Source organism: Chiloscyllium punctatum, chromosome 21, assembly GCF_047496795.1.
Source record: "Chiloscyllium punctatum isolate Juve2018m chromosome 21, sChiPun1.3, whole genome shotgun sequence".
NCBI lineage: Eukaryota > Metazoa > Chordata > Chondrichthyes > Orectolobiformes > Hemiscylliidae > Chiloscyllium > Chiloscyllium punctatum.
Window position 1 is genome coordinate 5907822 of NC_092759.1, and position 19752 is coordinate 5927573.

Sequence of the window (19752 nt, forward strand, 5' to 3'; positions counted from 1 at the left end):
TTGGGAATTAATATGGCTCCAGTGATTGGGAATTGTGGTTGATCCTGGTCGTTGAGAATTCATATGGATCCCAATGCTCTAAAATTGGGATGGATCCCAGTGCTATAGAATTGGGATGGATCCAGGTGCTTGGGAATTCATATGGATCCCAGTGTTAGGGAAATGGGATAGATCCTGGTCCCTAGGAATTCATATGGATCCCAGTGCTTGTGAATTGGGATGGATCCCAGACTGAGGAATTGGGATGGTAATTGAGGCTTGGGAATTCATATGGATTCCAGTGCTCAGGAATTGGGATGGATCCCAGTGTTCTGGAATTTGAATTGATCCCTGTGCTTGGGATTTCATATGGATCCCAGTGTCTGGGAATTGCGATGGATCCTGGTGCTGGGGAATTCATATGGATCACAGGGCTTGGGTATTGGGGTGGGTCCCAGTTATTGGGAATTAATATGGCTACCAGTGATTGGAAATTCATATGGATCACAGTGCTCGAGAATTGGGATGGGTCCTAGTGTCTGGGAATTAATATGGATCTCAGTTCTTGGGAATTGGGATGTATCCCAGTCCTTGAGAATTCATATGGATACCAGTGCTTGGGAATTGGGATTGGTCCCAGGCTCAGGAATTGGAACGGATCCCAGTGCTTGGGAATTGGGATGGGGCCTGGTCTTTGGGAATTGGGTTGGATCCCAGCGTTTGGGGATTCACATGGATTCCTGTGCTTAGCTACTGGGATGGACCCCGGTTGTTCGGAATTCATATGCATCCCAACGTCTGATACTGGAATGGATCCTGATCCTTGGAATATTATGTGGATCCTAGTGCTCGGGAATTGGGATGGATCCTGATCCTTGGGAATTCATATGGATCCCAGTACCCAGGAATTGGGTGGACCTTGGTAATTGGGAATTCATATGCATCCCAGTGTCTGGAATTGGGATGGATCCTGATCCTTGGGAATTTATATGGATCTCAGGGCTCAGGAATTAGGATGTATTCTGGTCCTTTGGAATTCATTTGGATCCCAGTGCTCAGGAATTGGGATGGATCCCAGTACTTGTGAATTGGGATGGATGCCAGTCCTTGTGCATTCATATGGATCCCAGTGCTTGGGAATTCCAAGGGATCCTGGTCCTTGGGAATTCACATGCATTCCACTGCTCAGGAATGAGGATAGATCCTGATGCTTGGGAATCGGTCAGGCTGGAGAAAGTGATGACTGCAGATGCTGGGGATCAGAGCTTAAAAATGTGTTGCTGGAAAAGCGCAGCAGGTCAGGCAGCATCAAAGGAGAAGGAGAATCGACGTTTCAGGCATAAGCCCTTCTTCAGGAATTGGTCAGGATCCCAGTCCTTGGGAATTAGGACTGTACAGATTTGGCCATCACCACCTCTTCCCATTTTCTCCCTGACACCTGCTGCACTTCATGGGTTCAATGTTCCCAATCCATTTTCCAAGCTCTTCCAGGAGCTCCCATTTCCTTCGGCCTCTTGGTGACTCAGTCCAGGTCTGACCTCTCCAAATTCCCACCTCTCCGCTCCTGGACTTTCAGATGCTCATGTCCTGGTCTGTCAAATACACTCCCATCAGACTCCCTCTCTACCTCAATTCACTCAGTTTAAATCTCCCTCTGACCTAGCTCGCATTCACCTGGGTAGTGTCTCCACCCAGTTCCGGAATTGTGTGTTAACATTGTGTGGTAAACAACTACACCCATCAGCTCTGATACCTCCTTCTGTGGCTTGCTGTTAGATTACTGTACTTGATAATGTGAGTACCAACTACAAGATGCCCTGCAGAAATTCACCAAGGCTCCTTCGACAGCACCTTCCAAACCCACTTCCCTCCAGACATTAAGGAGAGAACTCCAAGACTTTAACCCAGTGAAGGAACGGCTGACGTATTTCCAACTTAGGATAGAGAGTGACTCGGAGTGGATCTTGCAGGGGGTGGGGTTCCCCTGTATCTGCTGCCCTTGCCCTTTCTGATGGAAGTGGTTGTGGGTTTGGAAGGTGCTGCCTGAGGAGCTTTGGTGAATTTCTGCAGCGCATCTTGTCAATGGTACACACTGCTGCTACTGAGCGTCGGTGGGGGGAGGGAGGGGATGTTTGTGGGTGTGGTGCCAATCAAGAGGGGGATACTTAGTCATGGAGAGTGTCAAGCTTCTTGAGTGTTGTTGGAGCTGCATTCATCCAGGGCAAGTGGGGAGTATTCCCTCGCATTCCTGACTTGTGTCCTTGTGATGGTGGACAGGCTTTGGGGAGTCAGGGAGTTACTCGCTGCAGGATTCCCAGCCTCTGCGTTAACATAGCAAGTCCAGTTCAGTTTCGGATCAGTGGTAAACCTCGTGACACTGATAGGGAGGTTATTCATGGAGTGCATCATTTGTGAGTGATATTGTCCCGATCTTGTTGCATTTGAACACGGACTGCTTCAGTATCTGAGGAGTCATGATTGGTGCTGAACATTGTGCCATTATCCCGATCTCTGACCTTATGATGGAGGGAAGGTCATTGGTAAAGCAGCAGAAGAGCAGTTGGGCCCAGGAGACTCCCCTGAGGAACTCCTGCAGAGATGCCCTGGAGTTGAGGTGACTGATCTCCAACAACGATGCCAGGTATGAGAAACTGCCCCTCCATTCCAGCTTTGATAGAGGCTCCTGGATGTCACATTCGGTCGAATATTGCATCGAAGGGCAGTCAGTCTCCTCTCACTGTCACCCCTCCCCAGCTTACAGTTAAGACCAGGTTGAGGGAGCGAGAACTGGAGGTCACCACACATCAAGCGAGGGTGTGGGTGAGAAGGCAGTGCTTACACAGTGACCTGGCTGGTCTCACTCCGCATCGCAGACTAGCCAACTGATCCTGACCTGCTGGGTCACTTCAGAGGTCACAGTAATATATTAAAGGGCTAAGTTGCTCTGCTGACCTGCAGGAAACTGGATGTCCTGAGGCTAGGGTGAGATGCCTCTGACTTACAGGTAGCTTGAAAGGAATTTACATTATCATCTCCTATTATTCAGAGCCATTCACATGACCATTTCCTAGCCATTCAGAGCCAGTTACATTGTCATCATCTCCTATTCAGAAATCAATAAGGACATTATAGTTGGAATTCTGACCACTCCCTGTAGTTAAAAATAAACGATTTGCAACAGATTTGACCATTAAGAGATGATTGACATTATATTGTTTCTGGAGATGGTCAGGTCACTGCACTGTATCTTGAGTGGGATGTGACTGTTGGGGGAGTGACTGGAGGTTTGTCTTATGGGCATTAATGACCTGTGATGTAAAGATTTTGTATAAAGGAAGGACTGTTTCCTTTGTTCAGGGAGAGCTTTGACATGACTCCCTGCAAGGTGTGTGTTTTGTGCGTGTGGGTGTTCAACATTCCTCCTGAAAGTTTGCGCTGAATAAAAGTTTTGAAGTTGGTGTGTTGCAGTTGCATCAAGTGTGTAAGGGATCTCAGGAGAAAGAACCTTAACAACAGGTCAAAGTCACACAGCAGCAATTAGCCTGGTTTTCTGCCCTGCACTTTGGCAGGCGCACATCCCAGCGAACACTGCAGTCAGGGTTCAGGTGTACTGAACCCAGCCAAGTCTATGTGAACTCCTCAAACAACTCGAGGGCACAAAGTCTCATAGCGGGAAGATGGTAATGCCCCTGCTCAGCCAGGCTGCCAATCAGGGATTAAATAGCAACTTCCTCAGGGAAACATTCAGAGGGATCAAAAAAAGCAGAGGGGTAAAACCATTTGCAGAAAGCTTGCAGAGTGAGGTTGGCCCAGATATAGTGGGCTGAATGGCCTCCTCCCCAGCCCTGTAATTTAACACTGCGAGGTGTTATATTTTGGAAAGGCAAATCAGGGCAGGACCTATACACTTAATAGTAAGGTCCTAGGGAGTGTTGCTGAACAAACTGACCTTAGGAGTGGAGGTTCATAGCTCCTTGAAAGTGGAGTCTCAGGTAGATAGGATAGTGAAGTAGGCATTTGGTATGCTTTCCTTTATTGGTCAGAGTATAGAGTACAGGAGTTGGGAGGTTATGTTGCTGCTGTACAGGACATTGGTTAGGCCACTTTTGGAATACTGCATTAAATTCCACCTATAGGAAGGATGTTATAAAACTTGAAAAGGTTCAGAAAAGATTTACAAGGATGTTGCCAGGGTTAGAGGATTTGAGCTATAGAGAGGCTGAACAGGCTGGGGCTGTTTTCCCTGGAGCGTCGGAGGCTGAGGGATGACCTTATAGAGGTTTATAAAATCATGAGGGGCAGGATAGGATAAATAGAAAAAGTCTTTTCCCTGGGGTTGGGGAGTCCAGAACTAGAGGGTATAGGTTTAGGGTGAGAGGGGAAAGATATAAAAGAGACCGAAGGGGCAACTTTTTCACACAGAGGTTGGTGCGTGTGTGGAATGAGCTGCCAGAGGATGTGGTGGGGGCTGGTACAGTTACAACATGTAAAAGGCATTTGGATGGGTATATGAATAGGAAGGGGTTAGAGGGATATGGGCCGGGTGCTGGCAGGTGGGACTAGATTAGGTTGGGATATCTGGTTGGCATGGACTGAAGGCTATATCCAGGCTATATCTGACTGCATGTAATCTCAAACTCTGAACCGTCAAGAGTGATTAGAAATGGCTCACTCCTCCCGGGTTCCTGTGCGTTGAGTCGTGTGTTGCCTGCTGGGGGATTTACCACTGCAGCTTTTTTGGGGAAACAGATCCAAGCATTCCAGGGTGGCCCTGTGGGTGAGAGCGCGCCGTCTCTTATGGATCTGTCGAGGTCCATCACATTGGGATTGGAAATATCCTGGGTTTGGAAGCTACCTCCTCGGCAGCATGGGTAATAACCGGGTCTGTTCCTAGCTGGGGCAGAAACAGCCTCCCGAAGGTGCGAGTCCCGGAAAAGCTGCACGGAGGGGGGAAGGGGGTGAGCGGGTTACATGAGCAACACCAACACTGCAGCATGGACAAAGGGGGCAAGTGTGTGGCAGATAACATCTGACATGGATAAATACGAGGTTGACTGCTTTCACAGCAGAAACAGCAAGGTGACGTACAATCTATATGGTGATCTATTGGGAAAAGGGGGAAGTGCAGTGGGAGCTGGGTGTCCCTTGTAAACCAGTCGCTGGAAGTAAGCATTGCAGGGGCAGCTGGCAGAGAGGAAAGCATTGAGAGCGGGAGGATTGGAGTGTGGGAGCAGGGGTGTCTTGCTGCCATTATACAGTGGCCTTGGAGAGACCCTTCCTGGAGTCCCGTGCGCTGTTGCAGTCTCCTTATTTGAGGAAGGGTGTCCTGGTGATGGAGGGAGTGCAGTGAGGGTTTCCCAGACTGATCCCTGGGAATGGCAGGACTGACAGATGAAGAGAGATTGGATCGGTTTGGGTTACATTCAGTAGCATTTTGGAAGAATGGGAGTGGGGGAAGAGATCTCATAGAAATCTATAAAATTCGAACAAGACTAGATGGGGGAAACTCAGGAAGGGTCTTCCCGATGACCGGGGGGTCGCAGTCTAAGGAAACGGGATAGACCTGAGAGAGAGAGAGAGAAATGTCTTTCCCGAGAGAGTGGGGAGGCCTGTGGGAATTTTTTGCCACAGGAAGGGGTTGACGCCAAAACGCCGAATCTTTGCAAGGAGTTAGATGTAGTTCTGAGGTCTAAAGGGATCAAAGGGGTATGGGAGATGCACCAGGGAACAGGGGACTGAGTGGGATGATCAGCTGGAATGGAGGAGCAGACTCAGAGGGGCCGAGTGGCCTCCTCCTGCTCCTAGTTTCTATGTGAAAACGAGCAGGACCATCGATTCCACACCCCACGCGATAAACACCACACTCTGCACCAGCCAGCCCTTGCATTGTGCTTTTCAATTTTAATTACGAGATTTTTTTTTGTCATAGAAAAAAAACCCAAAACGATAAGTTGGCGGAGCAAATAAAGATGGTGCTGTGCACATGGGGTTAGATACAGCGCGGTACCATTCGGTGAGATCACCCCCCCCCCCCCCCCCCCCCCCGCCCCCCCCCACCCCCCACAGAGCGAGCAGAAATCATGGTACAGACAGGTGACAATCTTCATAACCCTCACTCCCAACAATCAATCAAATCGATTAGTCAGCAGAGCTGCGGGCAGGCTTATTTTTAACAAAGGAATCTCTGCCCCAGCTCCATCCAGGTTGGATGTCACTGCAGGGTACAGCAAGCCATTACTGCTGGGCTGAATAAAATGCCCACTCCCTGCTGATCGACACAAGCACCCACGGGACTCTCGAAAACTCAACGGCAGGATGATTTCGGGAGGGGTTGGTGGTGGGTGGAGGGAGCTCCCTCCTTCCACTGTCAAATAGCACCAAGGGGCAGCTCAGAGCTGAATCTTTCGGTCTCTCACACACGTGCGCTGGTGGCTGCGTCTCCTCCCCTCGGCTCCCAAACTCTGAGCAGACAGATCTCCGTCCTCCCCTTCCTCTGCACCCGAGGGCGATCGTCCGTGGTGTAGCGGGACGATCCGCAGACAATGTTCTGGCACAGTGCAGCTCTCCCCCCTTTTCCCCCCCCACCCACATACCAGCCAGGGCAGTGACTGAATTGTCCTTACCCCCCTCCCTCCCAGTATCAAACCCAGTCACTGGTTCACCCTGCTCAGCTGCAGGAGTTACTGAACCTGTGGAGCCTCAGACATGTGGCTGGGCATTCTCCCCGTTCACCCTTAACCTTGCTTCTTCTGTCACCAGCCCCCCCAACCCACTCCTAGCACCACTCACGTGTTGCCTTCATCCCTCCGAGCCAGCTCCCCCAACCAATCGAACACATGACTACTCTCTCTGAGCGAGTCCTCCTTTCCAGCACGAAGCCCTAAGCTTGGGATTCCACGCCCCGACTGAGCGCACACTGCAGGGGGAGCCACAGCACCAGTCTCTCACCGAGTGACCATAGTCGGGTTCAAATTTTGAAGCATCCCTGTGAGGAGCCCTTGGCTCCTTTCCCTCCTCATTTGAAAAGAAAAGTTTGGGGTGATCTCCGAAACTAAATGCACCACTTGTAAATATTACAAAGCTTATCTTCTGTCGCCCGGTTTCATGCTCTCGCCCCACGGAATCGAACCAGTGATTATTCAAAACGGATAAGCCCCAATTGAAGCTGAGGAAAGGTCAAAAACCACACTCCTCGAGAACACAATGGATTGCATCGCCTCATTCACTGATCCCTCAGTCAATAAAGGCTGTAGGTATGTAAACTAGACAAAGAGAGAGAGAGAGAGAGAGAGAGAGAGACAGAGGGAGGGAGAGACAGAGAAAGGGAGAGAGAGAGAGAAAGAGAGAGAGAGACAGAGAAGGAGAGAGGGAGACAGAGAGAGAGAGAGAGACAGAGAGAGGGAGAGAGAGAGACAGAGAGAGGGAGAGAGAGAGGAGAGAGGGAGAGACAGACAGAGGAGAAAGAGAGAGAGAGACAGAGAAAGAGAGAGAGAGAGATAGTAATGGAGTTGAGTAAAGCTGGTGTTGTTTCATCTCTCAAACTGGTGGGGGTGAGACGGAGTGGGGATGTTTTAATCTCATTCCCACCTCCAGAGACCCTCGAAGCCAGGCCTTTTGACTGACCTCCCCCCTCTCTGCAGATATCCATGACCTTGACGTACAGATCCCCCCCACCCCCAGACTCTGTTAAGTCTCTGTGCCAGTGCCCACTCTCTCCCCAGGCTCATGTGTGGCCTTTCCATTACCGGACAGAGGAAGCTAGAGCTGACCTCTGGTGACCCTGGCAGAGGTGGATCAGAGTGGAGCCATCTCTCTCACTCCCTGACCGCCCAGAGGGCGTCCATTGGTGACGGGAAGAGCAGGTCAAGGCTCAGAGACAATCCAGGAACAGGAAGGTCCCTGCTCTCCAAACCCAGCTCCAATCTGTTGCCACTCTTCCTGGGGTGGGCTAAATGGGGCCCAAAGATTGGTGTGGACGCCCCCCATGAGCGTGCTAGCTGGTGGGTCACCAGCTTCCTCCGCTTGACAAGGGTCCTGGGTGGGGCTCAGACCCCTCCTCAAGGTGGGGCCAGGCTGGTGGAAAAACGTTTTGTCAGGCGTTTTGAGGAAGCAATTGGCTGGCGCTGCTGCTTGATCAATTTTAACAAACAATAACAAAAGCAGTGTGTGCAGAGGCTCTCTCTCTATCCAACCCGCTCAGTGGGAATCCTGTACATCGACGTGAGGCCAGCAGGAGGTGGTGGGGGGGGGGGGGAAGCTAGGGGTGACTGTACCCAAACAACTTGAGGGCGGAGGGCAATGTGGGGGGGGGGGGGAAGGATTTCACATCCCAACACCCACCCACGCTCCCTCTCTTATTCATCCCAACCAAACACTGCTTCCATATCCCATCTCCATGAACATGCTCACTCAATGGATTCCCATCTTAGGGAAGGTGGGAGTGAGGAACAAGGGAGGAGAGAGAGCCTGGGTGAAAGACAGGAAATGAAAGCAATCGTGAGAGAAAGAGAGCGAGAAAGAGAGAGCACGAGCGAGTGAGTGAGTGAGTGTAGACAGACAAGCAGCAGTGCAGGGGTTGAAGAGGAGCTCACCTCATTCCACAACCTCCGCCCTGGCCTTGAGCCGCCTTGCAAGAGAAAGCAGCCAGTCTGACGTCCCCACCGTGCCCCACACACAGTCTTATTAAAAAGGCAGCGAATGCCAGGGTTAGCAGCATCACATCCATCAGTCCGTTTAGAAATACTTTGCATCCTGTGGCCTCCCGGGCTGGAGTGTCAGCACATGATCCTCCCCCTGCCCAGCAGTTTGACGTGCTCTAGTGCGTAGTGTTTTTTTTTGAAGGTGGGGGGGGGAGTGGTGGTGAGGAGGGGGGGGGGGGTTAGGAACAGGACCACCCCTCTCCCCCCCCACCCGCCCAGTACTGAGCACTCGGCTGCGCTGTGCCACCTCCCCCTCCAACCTCAGGCAGTGCTGGTGGGAGGTGAGGAGCCTGATGACCCACTGGCGGTGCTGGCTGGACTCCGGAGCTGGGCCTGGAGCTGAGAGAGCTGCTCCGGCTTGGCCAGTGACTTTAACAGGGCGTTCTCCCGCTCCAGCAGGCTGTTGCGATCGATCAGTTCCTTGATCTGCTCCTTCAGCACCTCCACCTCTTCGCGCACTGCGTACATCAGGTGGCTCTTCACCAAGTCCTGCCCGGGCAACGGGGAACGGGGAGGGGTGGGGGAGGGAGCACAGAACGGGAAAAGCAAACAAGAGATTCTCAACGAAAACATTGCAGAGAGCAGAAACGCAATTTGGAACATTCAAACACTTGACCATTGGTAGTGCTCTTTAACCCTCTTCCTGAAACCTGCAACACTACAGCTGCACTAACTAGCACACTAACTAGTGCACTCACTAGCACACTAACAAACACACTAGCACACGAACTCACGCACTAACTAGCAGACTAGCTAGCGCACTAGTGCACTAACTAGTGCACCAACTAGCGCACTAACTAGAACACTAAATAGCACACTAACTAGCACACTAACTAGCACACTGTGATTGACAATTCAAATGCTTCACATCACAACTTACCTGCCACCCCTTTCGGGGGAGGGATATTTGTCACCTTGCCCCAGCCTGGGACTATACGTGACTCTACAGCCACAGAGTCTGCCCCGTGAAACAGCCAAGTGTTACACCCTGCTCTGCCAAACGGCTACAGGGGGAGGAGCCACCTGAAAGAGTGGATGAAGGTGACGGGCACAGCCCCACCTTCTCGAGGGCTGGCCGGGCACTGACAACTAACGCCAAGCCTCACAAAGCCAGGCTGAATGGGCGCTCCCCAGCTCACGAGGCCTGTACTGTTTTGGGTATTTTGGAAAACTTGGATCAGTGTTAGGAAGTGCAAAGAGGCTTCACTCGATTAAGGCCTTGCGTTGTCTAAGGGGGAGTCTCTTCAGTTCTCTCTCCTGATTGGTGTGTCGTGGTCATCAGGACCAACTGTGTGCAAGCAGGGGGAGAGAGAGAGAGAGAGAGAGAGAGAGAGAGAGTGTATAAGCAGGGAGAGAGAGAGAGAGAGAGAGAGAGAGTGTGTATAAGCAGGGGGAGAGAGAGAGGGAGAGTGTGTAAGCAGGCAGAGAGAGAGAGTGTGCATAAGCAAGGAAAGAGAGAGTGTGTGTGTAAGCAGGGAGACAGAGTGTATAAGCAGGGAGAGAGAGAGAGTGTATAAGCAGGGAGAGAGAGAGAGTGTATAAGCAGGGAGAGAGAGAGTGTATAAGCAGGGAGAGAGAGAGAGTGTATAACCAGGGAGAGAGAGAGAGTGTATAAGCAGGGAGAGAGAGAGTGTATAAGCAGGGAGAGAGAGAGTGTATAAGCAGGGGGAGAGAGAGTGTATAAGCAGGGGGAGAGAGAGTGTATAAGCAGGGAGAGAGAGAGAGAGTATAAGCAGGGGGAGAGAGAGACAGAGTGTATAAGCTGGGGGAGAGAGAGTGTATAAGCAGGGGGAGAGAGAGAGTGTATATAAGCAGGGGGAGAGAGAGACAGAGTGTATAAGCTGGGGGAGAGAGAGAGAGAGTGTGTATAAACAGGGACACAGAGAGAGTGTATAAGCTGGGAGAGAGAGAGAGAGAGTGTGTATAAACAGGGACACAGAGAGAGTGTGTAAGCAGGGGGAGAGAGAGAGAGAGAGAGTGTATAAGCTGGGGGGGAGAGAGAGAGTGTGTATAAACAGGGACACAGAGAGAGTGTATAAGTAGGGAGACAGAGAGAGAGAGAGAGAGAGTGTGTATAAGTAGGGAGACAGAGAGAGTGTATAAGCAGGGAGACAGAGAGAGAGAGAGAGAGAGTGTGTATAAGCAGGGAGAGAGAGAGTGTATAAGCAGGGGGAGAGAGAGTATAAGTAGGGAGACAGAGAGAGAGAGAGAGAGAGAGTGTATAAGCAGGGAGAGAGAGAGTGTGTATAAGCAGGGAGAGAGAGAGAGAGTATAAGTAGGGAGACAGAGAGAGAGAGAGAGAGAGAGAGAGAGAGAGAGAGAGAGAGTGTATAAGCAGGGAGAGAGAGAGTGTGTATAAGCAGGGGGAGAGAGAGAGAGAGTGTATAAGCTGGGGGAGAGAGAGAGAGAGAGAGTGTGTATAAACAGGGACACAGAGAGAGTGTATAAGCAGGGAGACAGAGAGAGAGAGAGTGTATAAGTAGGGAGACAGAGAGAGAGAGAAAGAGAGTATAAGCAGAGAGAGAGGGAGTGTTTAAGCAGGGAGAGAGAGAGAGAGTGTATAAACAGGGAGAGAGAGAGCGTGTATAAGCAGGGAGAGAGAGAGTGTGCATAAGCAGGGGGAGAGAGAGAGAGAGAGAGAGAGAGAGAGAGAGAGCGAGTGTATAAACACGGAGAGGAGAATGTGCATAAGCAGGGAGAGAGAGAGAGAGAGAGAGAAAGTGTTTATAAGCAGGGAGAGAGAGAGTGTATAAGCAGGGAGAGAGAGAGAGAGAGAGAGAGAGAGCGAGTGTATAAACACGGAGAGGAGAATGTGCATAAGCAGGGAGAGAGAGAGAGAGAGAGAGAGTATAAGCAGGGGGAGAGAGAGAGTGTGTATAAGCAGGGAGAGAGAGAAAGTGTTTATAAGCAGGGAGAGAGAGAGAGTGTATAAGCAGGGAGAGAGAGAGTGTGCATAAGCAGGGAGAGAGAGAGAGAGTGTGCATAAGCAGGGAGAGAGAGAGAGAGTGTGTATAAGCAGGGAGAGAGAGAGTGTATAAACAGGGACACAGAGAGAGTGTATAAGCAGGGGGAGAGAGAGAGAGAGAGAGTGTGTATAAGCAGGGGGAGAGAGAGAGGGAGAGTGTGTCAGCAGGCAGAGAGAGAGAGTGTGCATAAGCAAGGAAAGAGAGAGTGTGTGTGTAAGCAGGGAGACAGAGTGTATAGGCAGGGAGAGAGAGAGTGTATAAGCAGGGAGAGAGAGAGAGAGTGTATAAGCTGGGGGAGAGAGAGAGAGTGTATAAGCTGGGGGAGAGAGAGAGAGAGAGTGTGTATAAACAGGGACACAGAGAGAGTGTATAAGCAGGGAGAGAGAGAGAGAGAGTGTATAAGCTGGGGGAGAGAGAGAGTGTATAAGCAGGGGGAGAGAGAGAGAGTGTGTATAAGCAGGGAGACAGAGAGAGAGAGAGAGAGAGTGTGTATAAGCAGGGAGAGAGAGAGTGTATAAGCAGGGGGAGAGAGAGAGAGTATAAGTAGGGAGACAGAGAGAGAGAGAGAGAGAGAGTGTATAAACAGGGACACAGAGAGAGTGTATAAGCAGGGAGACAGAGAGAGAGAGAGAGAGTGTATAAGCTGGGGGAAGAGAGAGAGAGTGTATAAGCTGGGGGAGAGAGAGAGAGAGTGTGTATAAACAGGGACACAGAGAGAGTGTATAAGCAGGGAGAGAGAGAGAGAGAGTGTATAAGCTGGGGGAGAGAGAGAGAGTGTATAAGTAGGGAGACAGAGAGAGAGAGTGTATAAGCAGGGGGACAGAGAGAGTGTGTATAAGCAGGGAGAGAGAGAGAGAGAGAGAGAGAGTGTATAAGTAGGGAGACAGAGAGAGAGAGTGTATAAGCAGGGAGACAGAGAGAGAGAGAGAGAGTGTATAAGCAGGGAGAGAGAGAGTGTATAAGCAGGGGGAGAGAGAGAGAGTATAAGTAGGGAGACAGAGAGAGAGAGAGAGAGAGAGAGTGTGTGTATAAGCAGGGAGAGAGAGAGTGTATAAGCAGGGGGAGAGAGAGAGAGTATAAGTAGGGAGACAGAGAGAGAGAGAGAGAGAGAGAGTATAAGCAGGGAGAGAGAGAGTGTGTATAAGCAGGGGGAGAGAGAGAGAGTGTATAAGCTGGGGGAGAGAGAGAGAGAGAGTGTGTATAAGCAGGGGGAGAGAGAGAGAGTGTATAAGCTGGGGGAGAGAGAGAGAGAGAAAAAGAGAGTATAAGCAGGGAGAGAGGGAGTGTTTGAGCAGGGAGAGAGAGAGAGAGAGTGTATAAGTAGGGAGACAGAGAGAGAGAGAGTGTATAAGCAGGGGGAGAGAGAGAGAGTATAAGTAGGGAGACAGAGAGAGAGAGAGAGAGAGAGAGAGTGTGCATAAGCAGGGAGAGAGAGAGAGAGTGTGTATAAGCAGGGAGAGAGAGAGAGAGAGTGTATAAGTAGGGAGACAGAGAGAGAGAGAGTGTATAAGCAGGGGGAGAGAGAGAGAGTATAAGTAGGGAGACAGAGAGAGAGAGAGAGAGTGTATAAGCAGGGGGAGAGAGAGAGAGAGTGTATAAGTAGGGAGAGAGAGAGAGAGAGAGAGAGAGAGAGTTTATAAGCAGGGAGAGAGAGACAGAGTGTATAAGCAGGGGGAGAGAGAGAGAGTGTATAAGCTGGGGGAAGAGAGAGAGAGTGTGTATAAACAGGGACACAGAGAGAGTGTATAAGCAGGGAGAGAGAGAGAGAGAGTGTATAAGTAGGGAGACAGAGAGAGAGAGAGTGAGAGAGAGTATAAGCAGGGAGAGAGGGAGTGTTTAAGCAGGGAGAGAGAGAGAGTGTATAAACAGGGAGAGAGAGAGAGCGTGTATAAGCAGGGAGAGAGAGAGAGAGTGTATAAGTAGGGAGACAGAGAGAGAGAGAGTGAGAGAGAGTATAAGCAGGGAGAGAGGGAGTGTTTAAGCAGGGAGAGAGAGAGAGTGTATAAACAGGGAGAGAGAGAGAGCGTGTATAAGCAGGGAGAGAGAGAGTGTGGATAAGCAGGGAGAGAGAGAGAGTGCATAAGCAGGGGGAGAGAGAGAGAGAGCGAGTGTATAAGCAGGGAGAGAGAGAGAGAGTGCATAAGCAGGGGGAGAGAGAGAGAGAGAGAGAGAGCGAGTGTATAAACACGGAGAGGAGAATGTGCATAAGCAGGGAGAGAGAGAGAGAGAGAGAGTGTGCATAAGCAGGGAGAGAGAGAGAGAGAGAGAGTGTGTATAAGCAGGGGGAGAGAGAAAGTGTTTATAAGCAGGGAGAGAGAGAAAGTGTTTATAAGCAGGGAGAGAGAGAGAGTGTATAAGCAGGGAGAGAGAGAGAGAGTGTGCATAAGCAGGGAGAGAGAGAGAGAGTGTGTATAAGCAGGGAGAGAGAGAAAGTGTTTATAAGCAGGGAGAGAGTGTGTATAAGCAGGGAGAGAGAGAGTGTGCATAAGCAGGGAGAGAGAGAGAGAGAGTGCATAAGCAGGGGGGGAGAGAGAGAGAGAGAGAGAGAGCGCGAGTGTATAAACACGGAGAGGAGAATGTGCATAAGCAGGGGGAGAGAGAGAGAGAGCGAGTGTATAAGCAGGGAGAGAGAGAGAGTGGATAAGCAGGGAGAGAGAGAGAGAGAGAGTGCATAAGCAGGGGGAGAGAGAGAGAGAGAGAGAGAGAGAGAGCGAGTGTATAAACACGGAGAGGAGAATGTGCATAAGCAGGGAGAGAGAGAGAGAGAGAGAGAAAGTGTTTATAAGCAGGGAGAGAGAGAGAGTATAAGCAGGGAGAGAGTGTGCATAAGCAGGGAGAGAGAGAGAGAGAGAGAGAGAGCGAGTGTATAAACACGGAGAGGAGAATGTGCATAAGCAGGGAGAGAGAGAGAGAGAGAGAGAGAGAGTATAAGCAGGGAGAGAGAGAGAGTGTATAAGCAGGGAGAGAGAGAGTGTGCATAAGCAGGGAGAGAGAGAGAGAGTGTGTATAAGCAGGGAGAGAGAGAGTGTATAAACAGGGACACAGAGAGTGTGTATAAGCAGGGGGAGAGAGAGAGAGTGTGTATAAGCAGGGGGAGAGAGAGAGGGAGAGTGTGTCAGCAGGCAGAGAGAGAGAGTGTGCATAAGCAAGGAAAGAGAGAGTGTGTGTGTAAGCAGGGAGACAGAGTGTATAAGCAGGGAGAGAGAGAGTGTATAAGCAGGGAGAGAGAGAGAGAGTGTATAAGCAGGGAGAGAGAGAGAGAGAGTGTATAAGCTGGGGGAGAGAGAGAGAGAGAGTGTGTATAAACAGGGACACAGAGAGAGTGTATAAGCAGGGAGAGAGAGAGAGAGAGAGAGTGTATAAGCTGGGGGAGAGAGAGAGAGAGAGTGTGTATAAACAGGGACACAGAGAGAGTGTATAAGCTGGGGGAGAGAGAGAGAGTGTATAAGCAGGGGGAGAGAGAGAGTGTGTATAAGCAGGGAGAGAGAGAGAGAGAGAGAGAGAGAGTGTATAAGTAGGGAGACAGAGAGAGAGAGTGTATAAGCAGGGAGACAGAGAGAGAGAGAGAGAGTGTATAAGCAGGGAGAGAGAGAGTGTATAAGCAGGGGGAGAGAGAGAGAGTATAAGTAGGGAGACAGAGAGAGAGAGAGAGAGAGAGTGTGTGTATAAGCAGGGAGAGAGAGAGTGTATAAGCAGGGGGAGAGAGAGAGAGTATAAGTAGGGAGACAGAGAGAGAGAGAGAGAGAGAGAGAGTATAAGCAGGGAGAGAGAGAGTGTGTATAAGCAGGGGGAGAGAGAGAGAGTGTATAAGCTGGGGGAGAGAGAGAGAGAGAGTGTGTATAAGCGGGGGGAGAGAGAGAGTGTGTATAAGCTGGGGGAGAGAGAGAGAGAGAAAAAGAGAGTATAAGCAGGGAGAGAGGGAGTGTTTGAGCAGGGAGAGAGAGAGAGAGAGTGTATAAGTAGGGAGACAGAGAGAGAGAGAGTGTATAAGCAGGGGGAGAGAGAGAGAGTATAAGTAGGGAGACAGAGAGAGAGAGAGAGAGAGTGTGCATAAGCAGGGAGAGAGAGAGAGAGTGTGTATAAGCAGGGAGAGAGAGAGAGAGAGTGTATAAGTAGGGAGACAGAGAGAGAGAGAGTGTATAAGCAGGGGGAGAGAGAGAGAGAGTATAAGTAGGGAGACAGAGAGAGAGAGAGAGAGTGTATAAGCAGGGAGAGAGAGAGTGTGTATAAGCAGGGGGAGAGAGAGAGAGAGTGTATAAGTAGGGAGAGAGAGAGAGAGAGAGAGAGAGAGAGTTTATAAGCAGGGAGAGAGAGACAGAGTGTATAAGCAGGGGGAGAGAGAGAGAGTGTATAAGCTGGGGGAAGAGAGAGAGAGTGTGTATAAACAGGGACACAGAGAGAGTGTATAAGCAGGGAGAGAGAGAGAGAGAGTGTATAAGTAGGGAGACAGAGAGAGAGAGAGTGAGAGAGAGTATAAGCAGGGAGAGAGGGAGTGTTTAAGCAGGGAGAGAGAGAGAGTGTATAAACAGGGAGAGAGAGAGAGCGTGTATAAGCAGGGAGAGAGAGAGAGAGTGTATAAGTAGGGAGACAGAGAGAGAGAGAGTGAGAGAGAGTATAAGCAGGGAGAGAGGGAGTGTTTAAGCAGGGAGAGAGAGAGAGTGTATAAACAGGGAGAGAGAGAGAGCGTGTATAAGCAGGGAGAGAGAGAGTGTGGATAAGCAGGGAGAGAGAGAGAGTGCATAAGCAGGGGGAGAGAGAGAGAGAGCGAGTGTATAAGCAGGGAGAGAGAGAGAGAGTGCATAAGCAGGGGGAGAGAGAGAGAGAGAGAGAGAGCGAGTGTATAAACACGGAGAGGAGAATGTGCATAAGCAGGGAGAGAGAGAGAGAGAGAGTGTGCATAAGCAGGGAGAGAGAGAGAGAGAGAGAGTGTGTATAAGCAGGGGGAGAGAGAAAGTGTTTATAAGCAGGGAGAGAGAGAAAGTGTTTATAAGCAGGGAGAGAGAGAGTGTGCATAAGCAGGGAGAGAGAGAGAGAGTGTGTATAAGCAGGGAGAGAGAGAAAGTGTTTATAAGCAGGGAGAGAGTGTGTATAAGCAGGGAGAGAGAGAGTGTGCATAAGCAGGGAGAGAGAGAGAGAGAGTGCATAAGCAGGGGGGGAGAGAGAGAGAGAGAGAGAGCGCGAGTGTATAAACACGGAGAGGAGAATGTGCATAAGCAGGGAGAGAGAGAGAGAGAGAGTGTATAAGCAGGGAGAGAGAGAGATAGAGTGCATAAGCAGGGGGAGAGAGAGAGAGAGCGAGTGTATAAGCAGGGAGAGAGAGAGAGTGGATAAGCAGGGAGAGAGAGAGAGAGAGAGTGCATAAGCAGGGGGAGAGAGAGAGAGAGAGAGAGAGAGCGAGTGTATAAACACGGAGAGGAGAATGTGCATAAGCAGGGAGAGAGAGAGAGAGAGAGAGAAAGTGTTTATAAGCAGGGAGAGAGAGAGTGTATAAGCAGGGAGAGAGTGTGCATAAGCAGGGAGAGAGAGAGAGAGAGAGAGAGAGCGAGTGTATAAACACGGAGAGGAGAATGTGCATAAGCAGGGAGAGAGAGAGAGAGTGTATAAGCAGGGGGAGAGAGAGATAGAGTGCATAAGCAGGGGGAGAGAGAGAGAGAGCGAGTGTATAAGCAGGGAGAGAGAGAGAGTGGATAAGCAGGGAGAGAGAGAGAGAGAGTGCATAAGCAGGGGGAGAGAGAGAGAGAGAGAGAGAGAGCGAGTGTATAAACACGGAGAGGAGAATGTGCATAAGCAGGGAGAGAGAGAGAGAGAGAGTGTATAAGCAGGGGGAGAGAGAGAGTGTGTATAAGCAGGGGGAGAGAGAGAGTGTGTATAAGCAGGGAGAGAGAGAAAGTGTTTATAAGCAGGGAGAGAGAGAGAGAGAGAGAGAGTGTATAAGCAGGGGGAGAGAGAGAGTGTGTATAAGCAGGGAGAGAGAGAAAGTGTTTATAAGCAGGGAGAGAGAGAGTGTGCATAAGCAGGGAGAGAGAGAGAGAGTGTGTATAAGCAGGGGGAGAGAGAGAGAGAGAGTGTATAAGCAGGGAGAGAGAGAGAGAGTATGTATAACCAGGGAGAGAGAGATTGTGCATATACAGGGAGAGAGAGAGAGAGAGAGAGAGTGTGTATAAGCAGGGGGAGAGAGAGAGAGAGAGTGTATAAGCAGGGAGAGAGAGTGAGAGTATGTATAACCAGGGAGAGAGAGATTGTGCATATACAGGGAGAGAGAGAGAGAGAGAGAGAGTGTGTATAAGCAGGGAGAGAGAGAGTGTGTATAAACAGGGAGAGAGAGAGAGAGTGTATAAGCAGGGAGAGAGAGAGAGAGAGTGTATAAGCAGGGAGAGAGAGAGAGAGAGTGTGTATAAACAGGGAGAGAGAGAGAGTGTATAAGCAGGGAGAGAGAGAGAGTGTGCATAAACAGTAGAGACAGTGTGCATAAACAGGGAGAGAGAAAGAGAGAGTGTGTATAAGCAGGGAGAGAGAGAGTGTATAAGCAGGGAGAGAGAGAGTGAGTATGTATAACCAGGGAGAGAGAGATTGTGCATATACAGGGAGAGAGAGTGCATAAACAGGGAGAGAGCGAGAGAGTGTGTATAGGCAGGGAGAGAGAGAGTGTGTATAAACAGGGAGAGAGAGAGAGTGTATAAGCAGGGAGAGAGAGAGAGAGTGTATAAGCAGGGAGAGAGAGAGAGTGTATAAGCAGGGAGAGAGAGAGAGAGTGTGTATAAACAGGGAGAGAGAGAGTGTATAAGCAGGGAGAAAGAGAGTGTATAAGCAGGGAGAGAGAAAGAGAGAGTGTGTATAAGCAGGGAGAGAGAGAGAGAGTGTGTATAAACAGGGAGAGAGAGAGTGTGTATAAGCAGGGAGAGAGAGAGAGTGTATAAGCAGGGAGAGAGAGAGAGTGTATAAGCAGGGAGAGAGAGAGAGAGAGTATGTATAACCAGGGAGAGAGAGATTGTGCATATACAGGGAGAGAGTGTGCATAAACAGGGAGAGAGAGAGAGAGTGTGCATAAGCAGGGAGAGAGAGAGAGAGAGTTTGTGTATAAGCAGGGAGAGAGAGAGTGTGTATAAGCAGGGAGAGAGAGAGAGTGTATAAGCAGGGAGAGAGAGAGAGAGTGTATAAGCAGGGAGAGAGAGAGAGAGTATGTATAACCAGGGAGAGAGAGATTGTGCATATACAGGGAGAGAGTGTGCATAAACAGGGAGAGAGCGAGAGAGTGTGCATAAGCAGGGAGAGAGAGAGTGTATAAGCAGGGAGAGAGAGAGAGTGTATAAGCAGGGTGGGAGAGAGAGAGAGTGTGTATAAACAGGGAGAGAGAGAGAGTGTATAAGCAGGGAGAGAGAGAGAGTGTATAAGCAGGGAGAGAGAGAGTGTGTGCATAAACAGGGAGAGAGAGTGTGCATAAACAGGGAGAGAGAAAGAGAGAGAGTGTATAAGCAGGGAGAGAGAGAGTGTATAAGCAGGGGGAGAGAGAGAGAGAGTGTATAAGCAGGGAGAGAGAGAGAGTGTGCATAAACAGGGAGAGAGAGAGTGTGCATAAACAGGGAGAGAGTGTATAAGCAGGGAGAGAGAGAGAGAGAGAGTGTATAAGCAGGGAGACAGAGAGAGAGAGAGAGAGAGAGTGTATAAGCAGGGAGAGAGAGTGAGTGTGTATAAGCAGGGAGAGAGAGAGAGTTTGTATAAACAGGGAGAGAGAGAGTGTATAAGCAGGGTGAGAGAGAGAGAGAGTGCATAAGCAGGGAGAGAGAGAGAGAGAGAGAGAGTGTGTATAACCAGGGAGAGAGCGAGAGAGTGTGCATAAGCAGGGAGAGAGAGAGAGAGAGAGAGAGTGTGTATAACCAGGGAGAGAGCGAGAGAGTGTGCATAAGCAGGGAGAGAGAGAGAGAGAGAGAGAGTGTGTATAAACAGGGAGAGAGAGAGAGAGAGAGAGAGAGAGAGAGAGAGAGAGAGAGAGAGAGTGTATAAGCAGGGAGAGAGAGAGTGTGTATAAGCAGGGGGAGAGAGAGAGAGTGTATAAGCTGGGGGAGAGAGAGAGAGAGAGAGTGTGTATAAACAGGGACACAGAGAGAGTG

The 19752-nt window shown here is 50.1% G+C and overlaps 1 protein-coding gene across 2 annotated transcripts in view; it reads right to left on the reverse strand.

Moving 5' to 3' along the window:
• Window positions 1–6576: 6576 nt before the first annotated feature.
• The window catches only part of LOC140492548 (TSC22 domain family protein 4-like), a 108806-nt gene continuing 95630 nt past the window's right edge, over window positions 6577–19752 (reverse strand). Inside the window, exon 4 of one of the 2 annotated variants that reach the window (XM_072591490.1) lies at window positions 6577–9167. In XM_072591490.1, coding sequence (XP_072447591.1) covers window positions 8713–9167 — 455 coding nt within the window. In that variant the 3' untranslated portion in view covers window positions 6577–8712. The remainder of the gene's footprint in view (window positions 9168–19752) is intronic. The other variant, XM_072591491.1, reaches the window with a different exon arrangement.